Below are 17464 nucleotides of genomic sequence, written 5' to 3' on the forward strand. Positions count from 1 at the left end.
TAAACATAACATAATCCACAAACACATATACAGCTACATTGAAATAAAAGAAACATTATAAGCGTTAATAACGGCCAACAATGCCGCTCTCTTCGAGAAATGTTGTTAACGCTTTTAGAGCGCTCTTTTGCAAGGCCGTTGTTGACCAAGGGCCTAAAAGTTTTCTTATTAAACTGAAAGTTCTGCGGTCTAATGCCAATAAAGTTGATTTAAGTCGGCGTCTTGGTGTGTCGTGATGTGGACAATCTAAAGGAGGTGATATACATCTTCATCTACAAATCCACAATCACATTCGGGGGTTTCTGCACGGCCAATTCTATGTAAGAAATGTTTTGTGTAGGCAGTGCCTAGTCTTAATCGATGAATAAGGGTTTCCATATTTCTGTCTAAGGACAATGGAACTTTGAATTCAATAAGCGCATCGATATGGTATAAATCAGAGCTCTTCGAATTCTTGTCAAACCACGTATTTCTGCACGTTTTGAAAGATGTTGCCCTTAGAATGCACCGTAGTTAATTTTTTGACATTGGGGGCGAAAGCACATTATCTTTGAGGTGTGCTTGTCGTGCTGCTTCATCGGCTGCTGTGTTGCCAGGAATGTTACAATGTCCAGGTATCCACTAGAATCTTATTTCATGCTTATCTTGGCTTGCCTTTGTGAGGTCTCTAAGTGTTTCATATATTATACTATCACTGATTGTTTTTGCTTTTGTGCTGCAGAGTGATATTAGTGACGCCTGTGAATCGCTGAAAATTACCCATTTTTGCGCACCTCGTCCTAAAGTTACAAATTTTACCGCACATAGGATTGCGAACAGTTCAGCCGTTGTGAACGAAGTCGCACGAGATAACTTAAATGATTCGTGTTTATTGAGGTGCGGTATATAGAATGCTGAAGTTGACGATGTTGCTGTACTGGAGCCATCTGTATAGACGTGTACGTATCCTGAATACCGCATATAAATCTGGTAAAGTGCTAGTTGTTGAGCTGCTTGAATGCACATGTCTCTTTTTCTGAATATGCCATCTACTGACAATTCGATGTTTGGACGAGTAAGCAGCCATGGAGGATTTTCGATATCCGAGTTCCAAAATGCATTTCTTGGCAATATATGAAGATTTTCCTGAATTTCTTTATGAACATAACTGATATCTCGTTTCATTATGTCTAGAGCCAATGGGTGGTTTTTATGCTGTGTTTGAAGACGAAAATAATGCCGGCATGTTTCTGTAGTTCTCATAACTGGAAACGGTGATTGGCGAGCCTCAGCTATTACAAGACGGCTAGAAGTCGCTCGTGGAACTCCCAGACATATGCGTAGTCCTCTAGCTAAAAGTCTTTGATGTCGCTCTTCTGACGTGTGTGAAAGTCCGTGCAAGATGGGCGCGGAATACGCAATTTTTTGTCGTATTAATGCATTGTAAACAGTCAGCATGGTCGATACTGATCCACCCCATGATGTGCCAGCAAGTCTGCGAAGTACATTCACTATCGCATTGACCTCGTATTCGAGTTTTTTTATATGGGGTATCCAGGATAGTTGCCGATCAAGTATTATTCCAAGAAAACGATGCTGTTTGACTATCATTAGAGGCTGTCCTTCGAGATTAAGAGTGAAATTTTTTAACTGTCTCCGAGTGAAGGGCAATACAGCAGTCTTCGCATGTGATAGAACCATTCCTCTCTCTCTCAAAAAGCGGTTAATAATATTTATGTCGTCTTGTAACGCCATCTGAAGTAATTGAACATTAGTTCCAGATGTCCAAATGCACACATCATCTGCATACAGTGAGAATCTTAACGGTGATGGCAGGCTTCTCGCTAAATCAGCCATGACGCAGTTAAAAAGAAAAGGGCTGAGTACGCTTCCCTGTGGTACTCCCTGCTTGACAACATGTTCAGCACTCTTTCCTTCAGTCGTCTGAACAAATATTTTGTGCCCTGATAAAAATTCAGAAATCCATCGCAAGGACCTGCCGGACATTCCGAGTTCTAACATACTTAGCAGAACATGAACGTGACTAACAGTTAATGCCCTCTTGATGTCTAAGAATACTGCTATCGTCAAGTTGCCACATGCACGTTCATGTTCCACACAGGTTACTATATCCAATATTGCATCCATTGTGCATCTCTGTTTTCTAAAACCTGTTAAGTAGTTGGACAACACATCCGTTTCATTACACCACCACTGAAGTCGCGCGTCCATCATTTTCTCCATTACTTTGAATCAACAACTTGTCAAACTAACGGGGCGGAAGGATTCAAGGCACAAGGGCGTCTTACCCGGTTTTAAAATTGGTATAATTCGAGCGATTTTCCAAGAATCAGGTACAGTTTCTTCTATCCATAGATTATTATAAATGTCTAAGAGAGCATTTGTACCTGTCGGCCCGAGGTTTCTTAGCATATTGTATGTAATGCCGTCCGGCCCAGCAGCAGACTTTTGGCGACATGATGCAATTGCACATTGAAGCTCGCTTATTGTGAATGCAGGGTCTAATTGAGAATGTTGTGCCCAATAACAAGCATTTATTTTCTGCTTAGCTAACACTACTGAATTATCAAATTCTGCACATTGTGATGAAAAAGCAGGTCTGGAAATAAGCTCGCAAAATTCATCTGCAACTATTACCTCAAATGTGTCCCGGGCTACAGCGAGAGCACGAAATGGGAAGCTCTGTGTTACAGGGCCGCTTAAAGAGCGAATTACTAGAAAAATTCTTGGGACAGACGTGTGAGGAGACAGCGTGCTGCAGAAATAACGCCAGCGCCGTTTGCCTAAATTTTCCATGCGTCTGCGCATTACATTGTGAATTTTCTGAGCGTTTTTGTATGCTTCTAAACTTCCGCTCCGTCGGTAGGCTCTTTCGGATCGGCGTCTGATGGCTCTTAGGTGTTCATACTCTCCGTCAACTGCAGCATAATCTCTTGGAATAGGGACCTTCTTTGTGCATATGTTAACATTATCCTGCAAAAATTCAGTAAAATTTTCAACAGTTGTATGTTGACTAATTTGATCCGTTAGGCGGTACCGAAAAGCTTTCCAGTTGGTTAGTCTGCTGTAACGCCTGATATCATTGTGCATGCTAGGGTGATTTACAAGGATAGGAAAATGGTCACTTCCGCGCGTTTCCACATCTGTTGTCCATCCCACACCATTCACTAGATCTTGGGAACACAGGGTAACATCTATGCAGCTTGAATAATTATATCCACGAAGAAATGTTGGCAATCCATCGTTTAAAACAGTGAAGTTGCATTTGTTTATGGCGCACTCAATAGCGTTACCACGTGCATCACAGCGATTACTGCCCCATATATGTTGTGTGCATTGAAGTCTCCACATATAAAAGATTAGAGTGAGCTATTTTGAAGATATCCACTAGCGTTTCCACTGAGATACGGCCTGAAGGTTGTAGATATAGATTAATCACTGTTATGCACAGCTTACCAAAGGATACTTTACATGCGACGAATTCCGGAAAGTCTGAATCACTTGAGTGAATTTGATAAGATGGCAAGTCCTTTCTGACGCACAGGAGCACTCTGCTAACAGCACAATGACGAGACGACTTGTATATCACATAATTCGAGAGGCGAAAATCGTCACTGATTCCCGCCTCTTGAATGCAAAGTATCGGAAAGTTGTATTGCACAAGTAGTTTTCGAAAGTCAGCACACTTCCTTCGAAGACAGTTGGCATTCCACTGAAATATGGAGACATTTTTGTAGCGGTTATTCATGTACTGCTTGCCGCAGGGTTGGTCCGGATTGTTGACACAATAGTGCTTCCAGAGGCAACAAGGCTTTCACTTCTGGTAGGTTGTTTGCTTCCGGCAGAGCAGATAGGATTGCCTTAAGAGGTGCGAAAAGCAACGGCAAAATCAGCTGCATCACCGATACGGTAGTATGGTCGCTGTTAACTGTCGTTACTTCTGCAGGAGGCACGTAAGGTCGCTGAGAATGATGTGTGCGAACATGGGAGCTTTCTGGTGTATTACTTTCTGCCTGGTGTCGTTTGGGTATCCGCAGCATTGTCGCATAAAACGGGGTGCTTGACTGTGATCCTCTTGATTTTTCTCTTGATTGCACTTTGGTGGTTATCTCGATGAATATATTGTTGATTCTCTGTTGGCTGTGGTGGTTTCGGTGCCCGCTGAGGCTGGTGGCCTTGCACTGGATGAACAATCTCAAGGTTTGGGGAGGGTTCATTGCGGCGTGGTTCCCTTCCATGGATGAGTTCATGTCGACGCATTTGTGCCGCAGCCTTGTTCTGTGGGCAGCCTGAGTAGGAGGCAGCATGGTTCCCCGCACAGTTCGCACATTTAGGCTGAAGGAGTGACTTGCACTCCTTGTGGTCATGATCTTCTGAGCAGATTTTGCATCGACGTGTGCTGCGGCAGCTTTTCGCCATGTGCCCAAATCGCTGGCAATTATAGCAGCGAAGTGCTGGTCCTAGATATACCTCGACTGGATGACTGGTGAAACCTAAGTAAATTCTTCCTGGAATCGGTCGATCGATCTCTGAAAGTCAGAATTACCGTGTGAAGTGGATGCGACGTCACTGCTCCATCTTCCTGGCGGTAATACTTTATCTGTCTGCTGCCGATATAACCCCAGCATCTTTCAAGAAGTCTAGGAGTTGCTCGTCTGTATATTGCAGAGGCACATGTTTTACCTTTCCCTACGTTTCGCGTGTATGACTCGGGGATGAAGGGCTTGACTTCTAGGCCACCTACACTTGAGAGCATCAGAAGGCGTTTTGCGGATGCTAAGGAAGCAACGCTGACACTGAAACTTCCATCTCTGGTCTTCCTGAAGGACTGCACTTTTTCTTTGGCAACGGAAACTATTTCAGCAGACATTCGGTTGGGGCTCACTTGCCAGAAAGCAGTACCTTCGTTTGTTGGGCGAAAGAAAACTGGGATGCTTTCTGCTCGTTTTTTCTTGCACGTGACCAAAGTAAACGGTTCATCCTCACCCATATCTTCTTCATCACTTAGATCATAAATCGATGTTTTATCGTCGTCGTTGTCCTCTAGACGAGGTTTCTTGCTCTCGAGTTCACCGTCAGTCATTACTCCTGAATTCGGCGAAGTTGTTTCCGAGTTGTGAAGAACCAAACGCGCCGGTTTTATGAAGCTTTGTGACGCCTGCAAGCCCCCAGGCTTTACATTACGACCTGTAGTATCCTTCATATGGCTTGCAGCACTTGGACGAGCATAAGGCTCATGGCGACGTTCTCGGCTGCCGACCACCGTAGTGGCAGGGTAATAGCCAAGTCCTCAAAGAAGAAACGTCGTACCTGTAAGGCGCCCGGTCCGCTGAATCTTCACCCGACCTCTTGTTAGTCAATCGTCGTCAATGCTGGCCGTAAAAGTCCAAAAAAAAGACACTGAGCACCGCACAAAAACAGCGACCGAACAGAAACGCTCTCAAGAGCCCTTAAAGACGACTAAGTGTACCAGACATACCAGACATACAAGACATTCCGTCCTCCTTTTGCTCGCGGTGGTACACATCCTGCATTGCTCAAGCAACGGTATGTCTGGTACACTCAAGAGCCCTTAAAGACGACTAAGTGTACCAGACATACCGTTGCTTGAGCAACGCAGGATGTGTACCACCGCGAGCAAAAGTTTGCGGAGGACGGCCATTGACGAATAATATATATATATATATATATATATATATATATATATATATATGCAGGGTGCTTCAGCGAACACTTTCAAAAATTCTTAAAGGTTGCCTGTGCTAGATAGCACAATTCTAGTTCATGCGCTGGTCTACTCGAAGAGGCGGACATTACTTGCTCAAGAAATTTAAATGCATAATCGAATAATTAACAAAAAACACTAATTGAGTTTGTAACTAATTACTTGGTGGCCCATATTGCAAGTTACAAATTGTAGCCGTGGAGTTCGCAAGGCGGATCCACTTGGAACGAATTCTCGGGATGACACCAGTTTAGAGATATTAATTCCCGAACTTTGCGGAGAAATGCATTGGCGTTCTAGTTTTCGTTTTCGCAGTGTTCGTTTTCGCAGTGTTCGTTTTCGCAGTGTTCGTCTTTGTGGTAGTCGGCGTTGGTATGGTAGCCCCTTTGCCGGAAGATGGTGTATCTCTATCGTTAGATGCTACTCTTCGTGATGCTCTTCGGTGGCGATGTCGTCGTCACCTGAGAGTAGCGGCAGCCTCTCTGTGTGTTGAATGGTCCCGTACCATACGTTTGAGTACTGCTCGCTCGTTCCTCACCCGCGGGCAATCCTTGGATGAAGCCTCATGGGTACCATGGCAGTTCGGGCAATTTAACACAGTTGCGCGGCAGGCTTCTTCTGAATGAAATTCAGCGCACCGTGGGAACACGAGCAAAGCAGCAGAATGCACCACCCCAAGTAACCACGGATATCCGGGCGACGTCCGACGGACATCCATTCTGGATATTCCGGACGTCCGTGGGATATCCGTGAATGTCCAGCGTACGTCCGAGGGACGTCCCTGGGAAATCCAAAGGTAACCGCTTTGGTCGTCCGTAGGACATCCGACGTGGATATCCAACACGGATATTCAGGGGACGTTCAGTATATAAATATATATATATATATATATATATACATGCACTTTCAATCGAAGCACTTGACCGATGTAATATGCGCTTATATATATATATATATATCCGGGGAACATCCGACAGATGTCCTATCACGGCTGTTCCAGATATACATATACATTGAAGCGATGATAGTGGCCGGGATACATTCAAGCACCCGACCGATATATATATAATTACATTGGTCGAGTGCTTAAATGCATTCCACTATAGCCACTCTGCTTTAAATAAACATAAGAAATGGACATACACCAACTTCCAAATAAAATTAGTGAACATTTATTGCCACCTTATATATATACATATATAAAGACCAAAAAGCACACACATGCATACTGTTCAAGGAACAAATATATATATTAATAAAAAAAATTGTAATTCCAATAGCACAACAGAAGTTTTAACAGTGCAACGAAAATAACGGAATGTAAAATAGCTCTTTCAGCGTGACAATACAATTAATTGAGGTGTCCTGTGATTATCAAATTTATTTTACTTATTACTGCCAAGCCCTCCAAGGAGCTTCAGAATACAGAAAAGAAACACATCACAAGCAAGAATACATTTGTCAGAAACTACAAAAAAAAAAAAAAAAAGGTAGGCAGAATGCATAGTGCTAGTGTAAGCATAAAGGTTTACTTAATACAGACATAAACAAGCCTAGACAGAATAATATAAAATATCCAACACAATGTACAACATGCCAGAAATATAAAACATTTTCAAAGATCTGAAAAACATTAAATGTTTTCATTACAGCATCAACATAACTTTTAATTTAAAAGTAATGCAACATGTATGCAGATAAAATAAAGGAAACAAGTTTCTAGAGGAGACAAAGTGAACATAATACAGTAACATGGACTATAGAAAAGCCAAAATACAGTTAGTTAAATTACAGAAGCATTGCTGGATCACAAGGCAGTCTGTTGTGTTGAAGAACCGGTTCTGGAATAGAAGTCATGCAAACCTGCCTAGTAGGGGAATTCACACATATTAGGTGAGCCAGTGGGGCTGCACTATAGCAAATGTCCCAGCTAAATTGTGCCAAACACACAAAAAGTGATGTGGGTTATGGAACAAAAAGAATGCCTTATTGTTCATATTCCCCCTTTTTTAGTCACCTTACATGCAAAATATGTAAAGAGTGCTGAGAAATGTCTCATCGAGCTGTAGCCGCAAAGATAGCTCTCGTCGTTACTAGCTTGTCCAAAGAACCTGCGTGCTCTTCACAGATTTCATGCACAGAATTGCAGCTGAGGCAAAACAGGCTGCATGGCCGTCCTCTCAAATTTAGTAGAACTACTGCTGAGGATCACTACTACATTCTGTCTATCCATATTATCACGTTTGCGTACAACACAGCGAAACAAGAGACGACGCGCATGACTCCGTTCAGCCTTGTTCATGGCCGGGATGTACGAACGATGTTGGATGCAATGCTTCCACACGAATTTGACGACACTGATACGGACGCCGATATGTTTACGCAACGCGCCGAAGAGGCTCGGCAGCTCGCGCGCTTACGGATCTGCCAGCAGCAAGACTGCGACGCAGGAAGCTATGATGCTCACCGTAGAACCGTAACCTATGAAGTCGGCGACCGAGTGTGGGTTTGGACACCCATACGGAAACGAGGCCTCTCCGAGAAGCTGTTAAGGCGATACTTCGGCCCATATCGAGTATTGCGGCGACTCAGTGATGTAACATACGAGGTCGTCCCCGATAGTCCCAACTGTACGCGGCGTCGCCCGCACCGTCCTGAACTTGTGCATGTTGTACGCATGAAGCCGTATGTGAGCGAATGACTCTGCGCGCGACCCTCCCTTCCGCAAGTGACATTTCTGGTCTAGCATCGGGACGATGCTCTTCTAGGGAGGGACAAATGACGCGTGTGTTCTAGGCAGAAGACAACGACGATGGGGGGCATTTAACGGACTCCGTCTAGTGGGTCGGTGGGATTTGGCCGACGACGAAGAAGACGTGTCTCTGATCTGTTTTGCTTGAACTGGTTGTCTCGTTCCTGAAGAACGTCTCCGAGTCTTCTCTTGGCGTTGTACCGCGACAATATGCAGCAGAAAAAGGTAACTGAAACATGTCTGAAGGCCTTATAACATCTCTGTGTGCAGGTAATTTTGAACGAGACATGGTACATTTGAACAACATTTTGCAAGGAACTACCTCTGCTTTCCAACAAGATCCTTTGACGTTAAACTTCACTTGTTAGGCCATAACTAGAAAATGCATGCATTGTCTGGAACCCTTATACTAAATGTAAGATGTATAGTAATTTGCCGCATTGGGACGCCCGCTCTAATTTTATGGAAGCTAATGACACAGCTATTACAAGTACAAAGGCAAGAATTTAGGCTACCATGCGGAAAGTTCATGTCTCCGTGTCACCGGTCGTACAAACGCCTTTGACTCTCTTGGGCGTTCAGTAGGCGGTCACAGGCCACCATACTTATCACATTTAACAAGAAAGCCCACCTGACACCACCAACAAAATGCACGAACGGCATATTTTGAATGCCACTAAAATAACCAAGCTTTCTTTCTTTTTTCCAAGTACTATATATATTGCTACACGTGTGGTATTTGATTGTTTGAACGAGGCGCGCGGGCGCCATCACTCGAGAAAAGAGGAAGAAAAACGAGCTGGGCTCACGTGCCTAGTTCGAACAATCAAATACCACACGCGTGTAGCAATATATAGTACTTGGAAAAAAAATGAAAGCTATTTTAGTGGCATTCAAAATATGCCGTTTGTGCATTTTGTTGGTGGTGTCAGGTGGGCTTTCTTGTTAAATGTGATAAGTATGGTAGCCCGTGACCTGCCTACTGAACGCCCAAGAGAGTCAAAGGCGTTTGTACGACCGGTGACACCGAGACGTGAACTTTCCGCCTGGTTCTTTGGTGCTTCTATGGTCTCCGTCACGTCAGGTTGGCCTGTCAGAAAAACTGCTGTCTCGTTACACAGGCCCATAGCGAGTGCTTCGTGCCGTGACTCCCGTCACCTACGAGATCGCCCCTGACGCCCCAACTGCTTCCCAGTCCAGTGATATTGTGCACGTTACACGACTGAAGCAGTATCACCCTCCCCAGTGATGACATTTAGACGCTTCGGGACGTCGCTTCTGCCGCCGGGGGATTATGCTACATGCGTGTGGTATTTGATTGTTTGAACGAGGCGCGCAGGCGCCATCACTCGAGAAAAGAGGAAGAAGAACGAGCTGGGGCTCGCGCGGGGAATCTAACCGGTCAGCGCTGCAACCGCTGTTGAAAATATAACCTGTAAATAGTTGCTCGTCTTACTGACTCGTCCTTCGCGTAAGAATATGAATGAAATTTTCTCACTGTAGCAGGGGATGAGGCTGCAAGAAAAGATTAATCTGCCCACATTACTCTTGCTATTTTATTTTGAACAGCCCACCCTGCTTGTACATTTGATTCCGCAGCATGGAATAAAATAAAAGAACGGAGCAAGAAGAAGTTATGAATTAGCATTATTAAACTGCAACAGAAATGAAGGAATTCATCTTGACCATACCCCTTCAACTGCACTAAAACACCTGCCATTAAGACATATGCAGCAATGGAATTGTAACAAATTTGCCATGCCAGGGTAACCTGACAAGCTTACGCACATTCCTTAATGGCCAACATTTAATATCAGAAAGCTGTGAAACCACAGAAACATCAATGGTGCACGAAGAAAATGGCTTTTCATAGAAGTTTTCCTTCACTGTGAATTCGCGACCAATGATGCAGGGTGCCTGTGTAGCTTTAAAGTGTGCAAAACTGTCCACAATGATGACAGAGCCATCTATTATGCAGGAGTTATCAGGAACGTCTACACTGAGGATAAAGCTAGCAAATGTGGCCTGTTTGTACTGGGGTGGTGCACAGATGGCTAGGAGAGGCCCATCTGCATGTTCTTTTGTAAACTTAATTGTCTTCAGTGATGGAAGGGTTGCTGCCACCTTTCCCTCTCGTTCCTTTAATCGATTGTACAGCTGGGCAAGTGGAGTCTTGTGGCTTTTTAGAAGCCGCTTGAGGAACTGCATGTTATTTTCGAAAGGAAATGCACTGAACATGTCCAGTGGTCCATGCTTGCGTACATCATTTGCAAGATGTAATGCACAGTGGACATTGTAAGAAACCTGGTCATTTTCATACAATTTTGCAAAAGTTTTTACAAAGTGCTGAAGAAGGGACTCTGCATAATCAGTATGCTGCCGGCACAGGCTAGGACTTGCCAGAATATACACTGCACAATGCAGCGAAAGAAAGTTCATATAAAGATCAGATGGCAGAACAGGCATGAGTACTACAGGCCCAGTGTAGAGAAGAAGTAGTCTGAATTCTGTTGCCTTCCAACGCTCAGCCTCTGCTACACTTCTAGGTTTGCGGGAAAATTCTTTGGGTACATACGGAGCTAAAGAAAGGTTCAAATCAGACAACCGCCTGCGCTCTGCAGGTCCGAGACGGACCTCTAAACGGCCACCTAACCAAGCACTAAGCAACTTTTTTCTCACACCCAGACATAAAAGGTGCATGTAGTCGAGGGGTGCAGAGGTGATACAGTCTATGGGAAGCGACGTCAAAACTGAGGTGCCCAGGTGATGGTCAGGGTCAGTCTGACGCCTGAATGAATCATCAGTGCGCAAAGTGGAGGATCTTGTTGGAAAGCAGAGTCGGCTGTTACTGTATGTGCCCTCTACTGTGCACTTTGGGCACCCGGAATACCCAGTGTGTCCTTTAATTCGAAAAACGAACGATCGCGCTGGTGCATCTAAAACAAAACATGTTGACGAAACCTCAATTATTCGCTGCTCAAAAAGCATTCCATGCAAAAGAAGCTGTTGCAGCTCACTGACAAGGGGGCTCAGATAATCATTTGCTGAAACAGGCTTTGATGGGCCAGCAAAAATGCCGACTATAAAGGGAACTCTGCCATGCTCACCAATCATGCACTGGATTGGCCACAGCTGCATGGTAGAACTCTTGGAAATTGGCAGTCCATCAATGTTAAATAACAAAGTAATACGGCTACCCGTAAAACATGCTTCTGACAAGGCATTTTCTAGACAGCACTGCAAGCCAAAGTGACAGTATTGCCCAGGAGCCATTGCAGTTAAAGCAGGTGCACGCTGTGTACCCCTGGGCGTGGAGAGCAAAGTGCGAGCGTCACTTGGGAGAGATGAGGGGTCAAACCTACTTGTCTTGAGTATCTTTAGCAGAGATGTGACCGCTGTATGAGTAACGTTTTCCTTAATGGCCCAACTGCGTAGTTGTTCAGCAAAATCAGTGGGCACCGATGAAGATTCCGCGGTAGCTAGATCAAATGTAGGCTCCGGGGTCCTGCTTACCAGAGAACCCTCACTGACTTGTATGTGCACCTCTCCGACAGGGTCCTCGTGTGCCGCTCCGACAGGCGAGTAAAGTGGACCATCCTTCACCGCCAACCCATCGGAAGAGCCACTTAGAGCCGACCCATCAGGGAAGCTAGGCACATTGTCCTTAGTGCGCGTCGTGTCACAACCACCGGCCTGAACTTCCGATGTCGCCTCGGTGCAGCGGCCAGCATCACAAGAAGCACAAACGTTCGCAGGGACAGCACGACCGCACGTGTCAACGCATGTGTGCGCCGTACATGCAGCACTGCACCGTTCTAGACTGGCCACTTCTCGAGCCGCTAACGGCTGGCTGCCGGTGGGAGACCCAAAGTCCTCAAATATTGTCTTTGTCTCCAGCGACGCTCTCTTCCGCGTGTACGATTTCTCCTTCAGTCTAGGCATGCTGGCACCTGTGAACAAAACACATTTCAATACCCAGATATACAAAAAAATAAATCGATGTAGCTGTCATACCTTAGTAGCTGAACAGGAGACTTCGGCAGGCAAGGAAGGTGATAATTGAATCTCCACCGCCGCTCCGCTGCCATTGAAACGATAATAAAATGATAGGTGACGATGGCTAGAGCTTGGATTGGATTGGATATCCTTTGCCAAGGCTCTTAACGCATCAATGTGCACCTACGCAAATATAAATAGGTTTTTAAAATATTTTAATAATACACAAAATTAGAGAATGAAATATTTCATGATTTTCGAAATATGCGGTGTCTGAACCAAGGTGACCATGGCGAGTTCCAGGCTTCTGCTAACGCTTACGGTGATTTCACAGCACAAAGCATAGCCTTTGAGATTACCGTAATTACATGACGTGCTGCGCACGCAGCCAACAAAAGCATAGCCTTTGAGATTCGTTTTTGTTACCTAGGGATAATGCTGCGCGCTGCACAAGCGGTGGTGCCATCGCCAGCATCATGAGCGGCTAGCACTTCTTTTTTCTTTGTGTTTGCTGGCGTATTCATTTGTGTTTACGGCGCTTGTCGCGGCGGACAATTCAAGCCTGAGCTCCGAGCAGCGTGGTCGGCACCGTCCTTTTGAAGTTGGGCAGATCACGGTAAATGCATCTATATGCTCAGTGGGTCTTATGTTGAGAATGTTTAAGCAAAGCGCTGCCATTTTAACCAGGCGCGCTGCAGCTAATCCGCCTCGACGACGATTAGCGTGCATGTGGCCTGGCCGGGATGGTGTCGAGCGCTATATCAATGCTGAAAAAAATTATTTTTTAATATATAATTTGGTTCTCTATTTTAAGATACGCATGTGGCGTCTTTTCAGATGTATGCCATTGTTGAATTTACGGCGGCGGAGGAAGTTGAGGTCGTGCCTTGCACGTGGATGAATGGTGAAACCTGTCTGTGGCCAAAAGTGCCATCAGACAGGGCCACTAGAATGGTTCGACGCGGAACCGCGCCAGATGCCAGCTTCCAGCCCTATGCTGCGGTCGTGAAAGGTGTATTCCGTGAGTATTCGCCTGACCATTATGTGTACTGTTAGCATAAATTCAAATGCGAATTCCGAACTTATATTGTACTGTGTTCTGTTTGCAAATTTACCTGCATTTTGTACCAGTGGGTTAATTCACTCTAAAATGTTTACTTGGAGCTGCTCCATGCAAGCTTAGAAATCGGCTGCAGAGCGATTACCCGCCACTTCCTTGTGTATAGCAGGTGTTCTGATCAGTAATTTACTGTTAGCATTTCTATTAATTTATGTTGATGGTACATGCAATTGTGTGTATAATGAGGCCTATTAACTATTGGCAATGTACTACACCTCAGGCACATATGAAGAAGGACGTGCAAAATTGGACGAGGCCCGATTCAGGTCAGATTTATCGGGATCTGATGATGGCAGAAAGCGAAAGAGGGCGAAGCCTCTACGCTACAGCTCAGAATCGGATTCTGATGACTTCCCACATGCCCCCCTGCAGCTTTCTACGCAGCACAAGACACGTAAATTTTCTTTCCTATTTTATCTGGGTCAGGTTGTTACATTTACCGGCACTCATGTGTATAAGAGGCAATGTAAAAAACAGATTACTGCTAAGGGGCGAGGTACTAGATCAGGATGCAGTAACATGTGTAACTTAGTAAATTATAAATGGTGACCCTAAGCTCATGTTTTGTTGGCAGACTGCTTCTCCTAATTAACATTGCTTACACTTAGCAGCCCAATCAAATGTACCGTGTCATTTCATTGGATTCTTCAGCTCTAGTGCAGGATAAAGGCATCTCTTAAACACCTTCAATCAACCTTGTTCTACACTGCTTGCTAATAGAAATTTGTTGCGATGTTGGGATGAACACACCAAAAAATCCTGGCTGCACGTATACTGTGATTTTGTGTATTGTGGGGTCTTTTGAGTGAGGGTGCATAATTCAATTACTTTTTCTTCAATAATGTTTGTTGGCACACCAGTTTGTTCTTGCTTTCAATGTGACCTTTCATTGCTTTTGTTCAGCTTGCAGAGCTCCAAAAAAGCACAGAATGGAGCCTCTGCAACAAAATTCAGAGATGGCATCAGTGCCAGGTAGTGTATCAGCTGAATGCCAGGTGTTGTTTGATTGCACTGACCACACATGTTTTTGCAGCTTCTAGTCAGGAGACTCAGATTCTGCCATTAGAAACGGAAGCTGCGAACGAGGATGTCAGGCCAAATGGGGGTTCACAATCACAGCAATCCCAAGGTAAAAATATTTTCACAATTTCAAGGAATTTTCTTCTCTATTGCTTGCTTATAAAAGATCATATCCGTTTCATTCATTCAGAACCAACGAGTTGCACAGCAACCAGTGCAGCTATTTTGCCAAGATCTGAGAGCTGTGATCAGCAACATTTGGACGCCAGTTGTAATAAACTCACTTTGTCCATTTCTCTCAGTTGCAGCACACTTTTGGGGTTTTTGCTCATTAATTGCTGTCTAACACTTTTCAGGTGGCCGACAAAGCTCAGGGACAATCTTGAGCTGTGCTGGTAAGTTTTTTAACAGCGATACTCCGCCTTACTTTACTCATTCAATGCTCCATTTTCCCTCTTACAGAGTTTCAGCGGCGGGTGATGACCAGCCTAAATATTTTAAGGCACAACCAGGCCGAAATTATACAGTTGTTGTCAGTTGCCCTCCAGAGAGCCTCTAGTGCTCAAGAAGAAGCAATGAAGACGCCTGAGCAAGTGCTGCGCTGCCCATTAGAAAGTGTGCAGGCAGTCCTGGAGTTCAATGAGACATTGAATGAAGCAAAAAGTGAAGCTCTGGTACGATTCAATAGGACATTTCGTTTCAGATGCTAGCACCTCGGTTTTGCTGAATATTTGTATATGTACAACCTGTTTCAAAAAGTATGCCAGCTGGATGAACGGTTTTTGCTCAACTTGTTTCAGTGCATACAATTTTCATCTTGTTGGCTTTCAAAAATGCATGTACTCAATATCTCTGGTGTTTTCATCTGTATAAACCCATTTCACTGACACACCTGCATCTCAACAGTATGCTATGAAATTGCATGCCGAGAGTTACATACATGTCCTAAATTTATTCCAGGTTCTGGATCTTATAGCATACGGAACAAGAACGCTCAACATGACCATCAAGGCAATGATGGCCTATTTGATCAGTGACAGGGCTGCGTCACAATTCAGCATGGATGGCCGTAAAGGCAAGGTTAGGTTTAGAGACCTGAAGCTTTGCAAGGTTCTCTTCTGTAAGTATACATATTTACATTTGGTAGAGAGTGACTCTACCAAAAGTGACTTGAAGCTCAAAATGCTCCCATTTATTTTAGTGGCTGCTCGGCGGACACGCCATCACAAAGACTGCACAGTAGATGACGTGGTGTGCCAAGTAAAGGAGTGGCTGCGCAGGGCAAAAGAAAGGTGTGCAGCCACTGAGAAGAAGGACTGAAAGTGTGTGTGAAATTGTTTTCTTTGAGTAACCATTTGGCAGAGCTTAAAGCTAATGCTTGAAATGTAGTTTAATTACTTGTTTGATTCTTTCAGGTGCTGCAGAGAAACAGGGCCATCCTTCCTGGACTGGTATTTTGTAGCGATGCCTTTAAAATAATAATGCCTTATCGCGCTTTGTCAGTGGTCAGAGCGACGGTCCGCTCGCGTTATCAACGTTGATATCGTGAGCGGACCGTCGCTCACAAGAAAACTTGTGACGCTTATCCTATATACCATGCATAAATGTAATGTGTGTGTGTGTGTGTGTGCAAGTGTCATTGATATACTGTACGACGCCGAATAGTCATTTCCGTTCGAATGTAACGCATAACAGCACTATTGAAATCTCAAAGGTGAGTGACTGCATGCAAGTGAGGACTGTTATTCCGAATGATTTTGCTGCCGGAAAGTCGTGACTGTTGCGCAGAGGCGCAGTTCCTGACAGAATTAACGGACGGGTGTTAATAAGTCCTGCTTAACAAGTTCCTAGCTTTCATTCAATGTAAACGCCCCGTTTTGGGGCAGCCTGTAGTAAATCTAACTTAGACAAGAATTTTTGACAGCCTCACCATGTTTGCAACCCATTAAAACTGGGTGCCCCATGTGGTACATACTTCAACGAACACGACAGATGTGCACATATCTCTGCGTGTATGTGAGGCATGCAGTTCCTTTGTTTCACTATGGTCGGTATGATAGTGCACCGGATAACTGAACGCAGCCGTTCATTTATATATAATATAGCACCCAGCACCTCCACCAATTCTAAAGGTGTTTATTCGAAAGGAGTAGCGCAACGTCAACGGTCAGCGCAGTAACAGCTTTCAAGCACGAGAGCCGTTGCCGATCAAGAGCGCTCGACCCACTAGCGTTTTGATCCAGTAGCGCTGCATGAACCCACTAGCGTCTCTTCTTCGCTACAATCATATATATATATATATATATATATATATATATATATATATATAATCAGATGGTTTTGCCTGCTATGAATATTATTGCAGCGAATGAGAATTTTATTTTCAGTATTCACTAATAAGTGTACGTGTTTGTTACTGCAAACACGTGCGCTTATTCCGGTCGGGAGTTCTCACTTTTTCAATTAGTGCACTTAGAGGATATATTATTTTTTCCCTTACACACCACACACACACACACACACACACACACACACACACACACACACACACACACACACACACACACACACACACACACACACACACACACACACACACACACACACACACACACACACACACACACACACACACACACACACACACACACACACACACACACACACATATATATATATATATCTATGTACCCTTTGATTTAATTACCTAGAAATACATTGGTCATTCTTCGCGCCACGCAGTTAACAAACCTGGTTTATATCAGTCTAATATTGTTTTCTTCGATCATTGTCCCTGATCAATATGCACCAACAATAAGCGCGTGTAAAATGACAGGATATCAATAATAAA

At 44.4% G+C, this 17464-nt stretch overlaps 2 protein-coding genes across 2 annotated transcripts; one reads left to right on the top strand and one right to left on the bottom strand.

The window, feature by feature from the left end:
- Nucleotides 1-10813: 10813 nt before the first annotated feature.
- On the bottom strand, nt 10814-12559 carry LOC125943071 (uncharacterized). The gene is made up of 3 exons (XM_049661424.1): nt 12492-12559; nt 11157-12427; nt 10814-10888 (listed from the first exon to the last, which is right to left on the bottom strand). Exons 2-3 carry the CDS (start codon nt 12417-12419, stop codon nt 10814-10816), a joined length of 1338 nt encoding a protein of 445 aa, XP_049517381.1. The 5' UTR covers nt 12420-12427; nt 12492-12559.
- Nucleotides 12560-13310: 751 nt separating this feature from the next.
- On the top strand, nt 13311-16055 carry LOC119442105 (uncharacterized). The gene is made up of 5 exons (XM_049661432.1): nt 13311-13494; nt 13814-13987; nt 14627-14722; nt 15001-15287; nt 15574-16055. Exons 1-5 carry the CDS (start codon nt 13311-13313, stop codon nt 15931-15933), a joined length of 1101 nt encoding a protein of 366 aa, XP_049517389.1. The 3' UTR covers nt 15934-16055.
- The last annotated feature ends 1409 nt before the right edge of the window (nt 16056-17464 follow it).

The sequence above is a fragment of the Dermacentor silvarum genome, chromosome 1, assembly GCF_013339745.2.
Source record: "Dermacentor silvarum isolate Dsil-2018 chromosome 1, BIME_Dsil_1.4, whole genome shotgun sequence".
Taxonomy (NCBI): domain Eukaryota; kingdom Metazoa; phylum Arthropoda; class Arachnida; order Ixodida; family Ixodidae; genus Dermacentor; species Dermacentor silvarum.

What these genes read in the sequence shown, in the direction of transcription:
- LOC125943071 (XM_049661424.1), bottom strand. Translation starts at nt 12,419, where the DNA reads ATGCCTAGACTGAAGGAGAAATCGTACACGCGGAAGAGAGCGTCGCTG. An exon ending in TGCACCTTTTATGTCTGGGT is followed by an intron (nt 10,889 to 11,156) that starts GTGAGAAAAAAG and finishes TGCATTGTGCAG; the next exon opens with TGTATATTCTGGCAAGTCCT.
- LOC119442105 (XM_049661432.1), top strand. Translation starts at nt 13,311, where the DNA reads ATGTATGCCATTGTTGAATTTACGGCGGCGGAGGAAGTTGAGGTCGTG. An exon ending in ACAATCACAGCAATCCCAAG is followed by an intron (nt 14,723 to 15,000) that starts GTAAAAATATTT and finishes GACAATCTTGAG; the next exon opens with CTGTGCTGGTAAGTTTTTTA. An exon ending in AAGCAAAAAGTGAAGCTCTG is followed by an intron (nt 15,288 to 15,573) that starts GTACGATTCAAT and finishes AATTTATTCCAG; the next exon opens with GTTCTGGATCTTATAGCATA.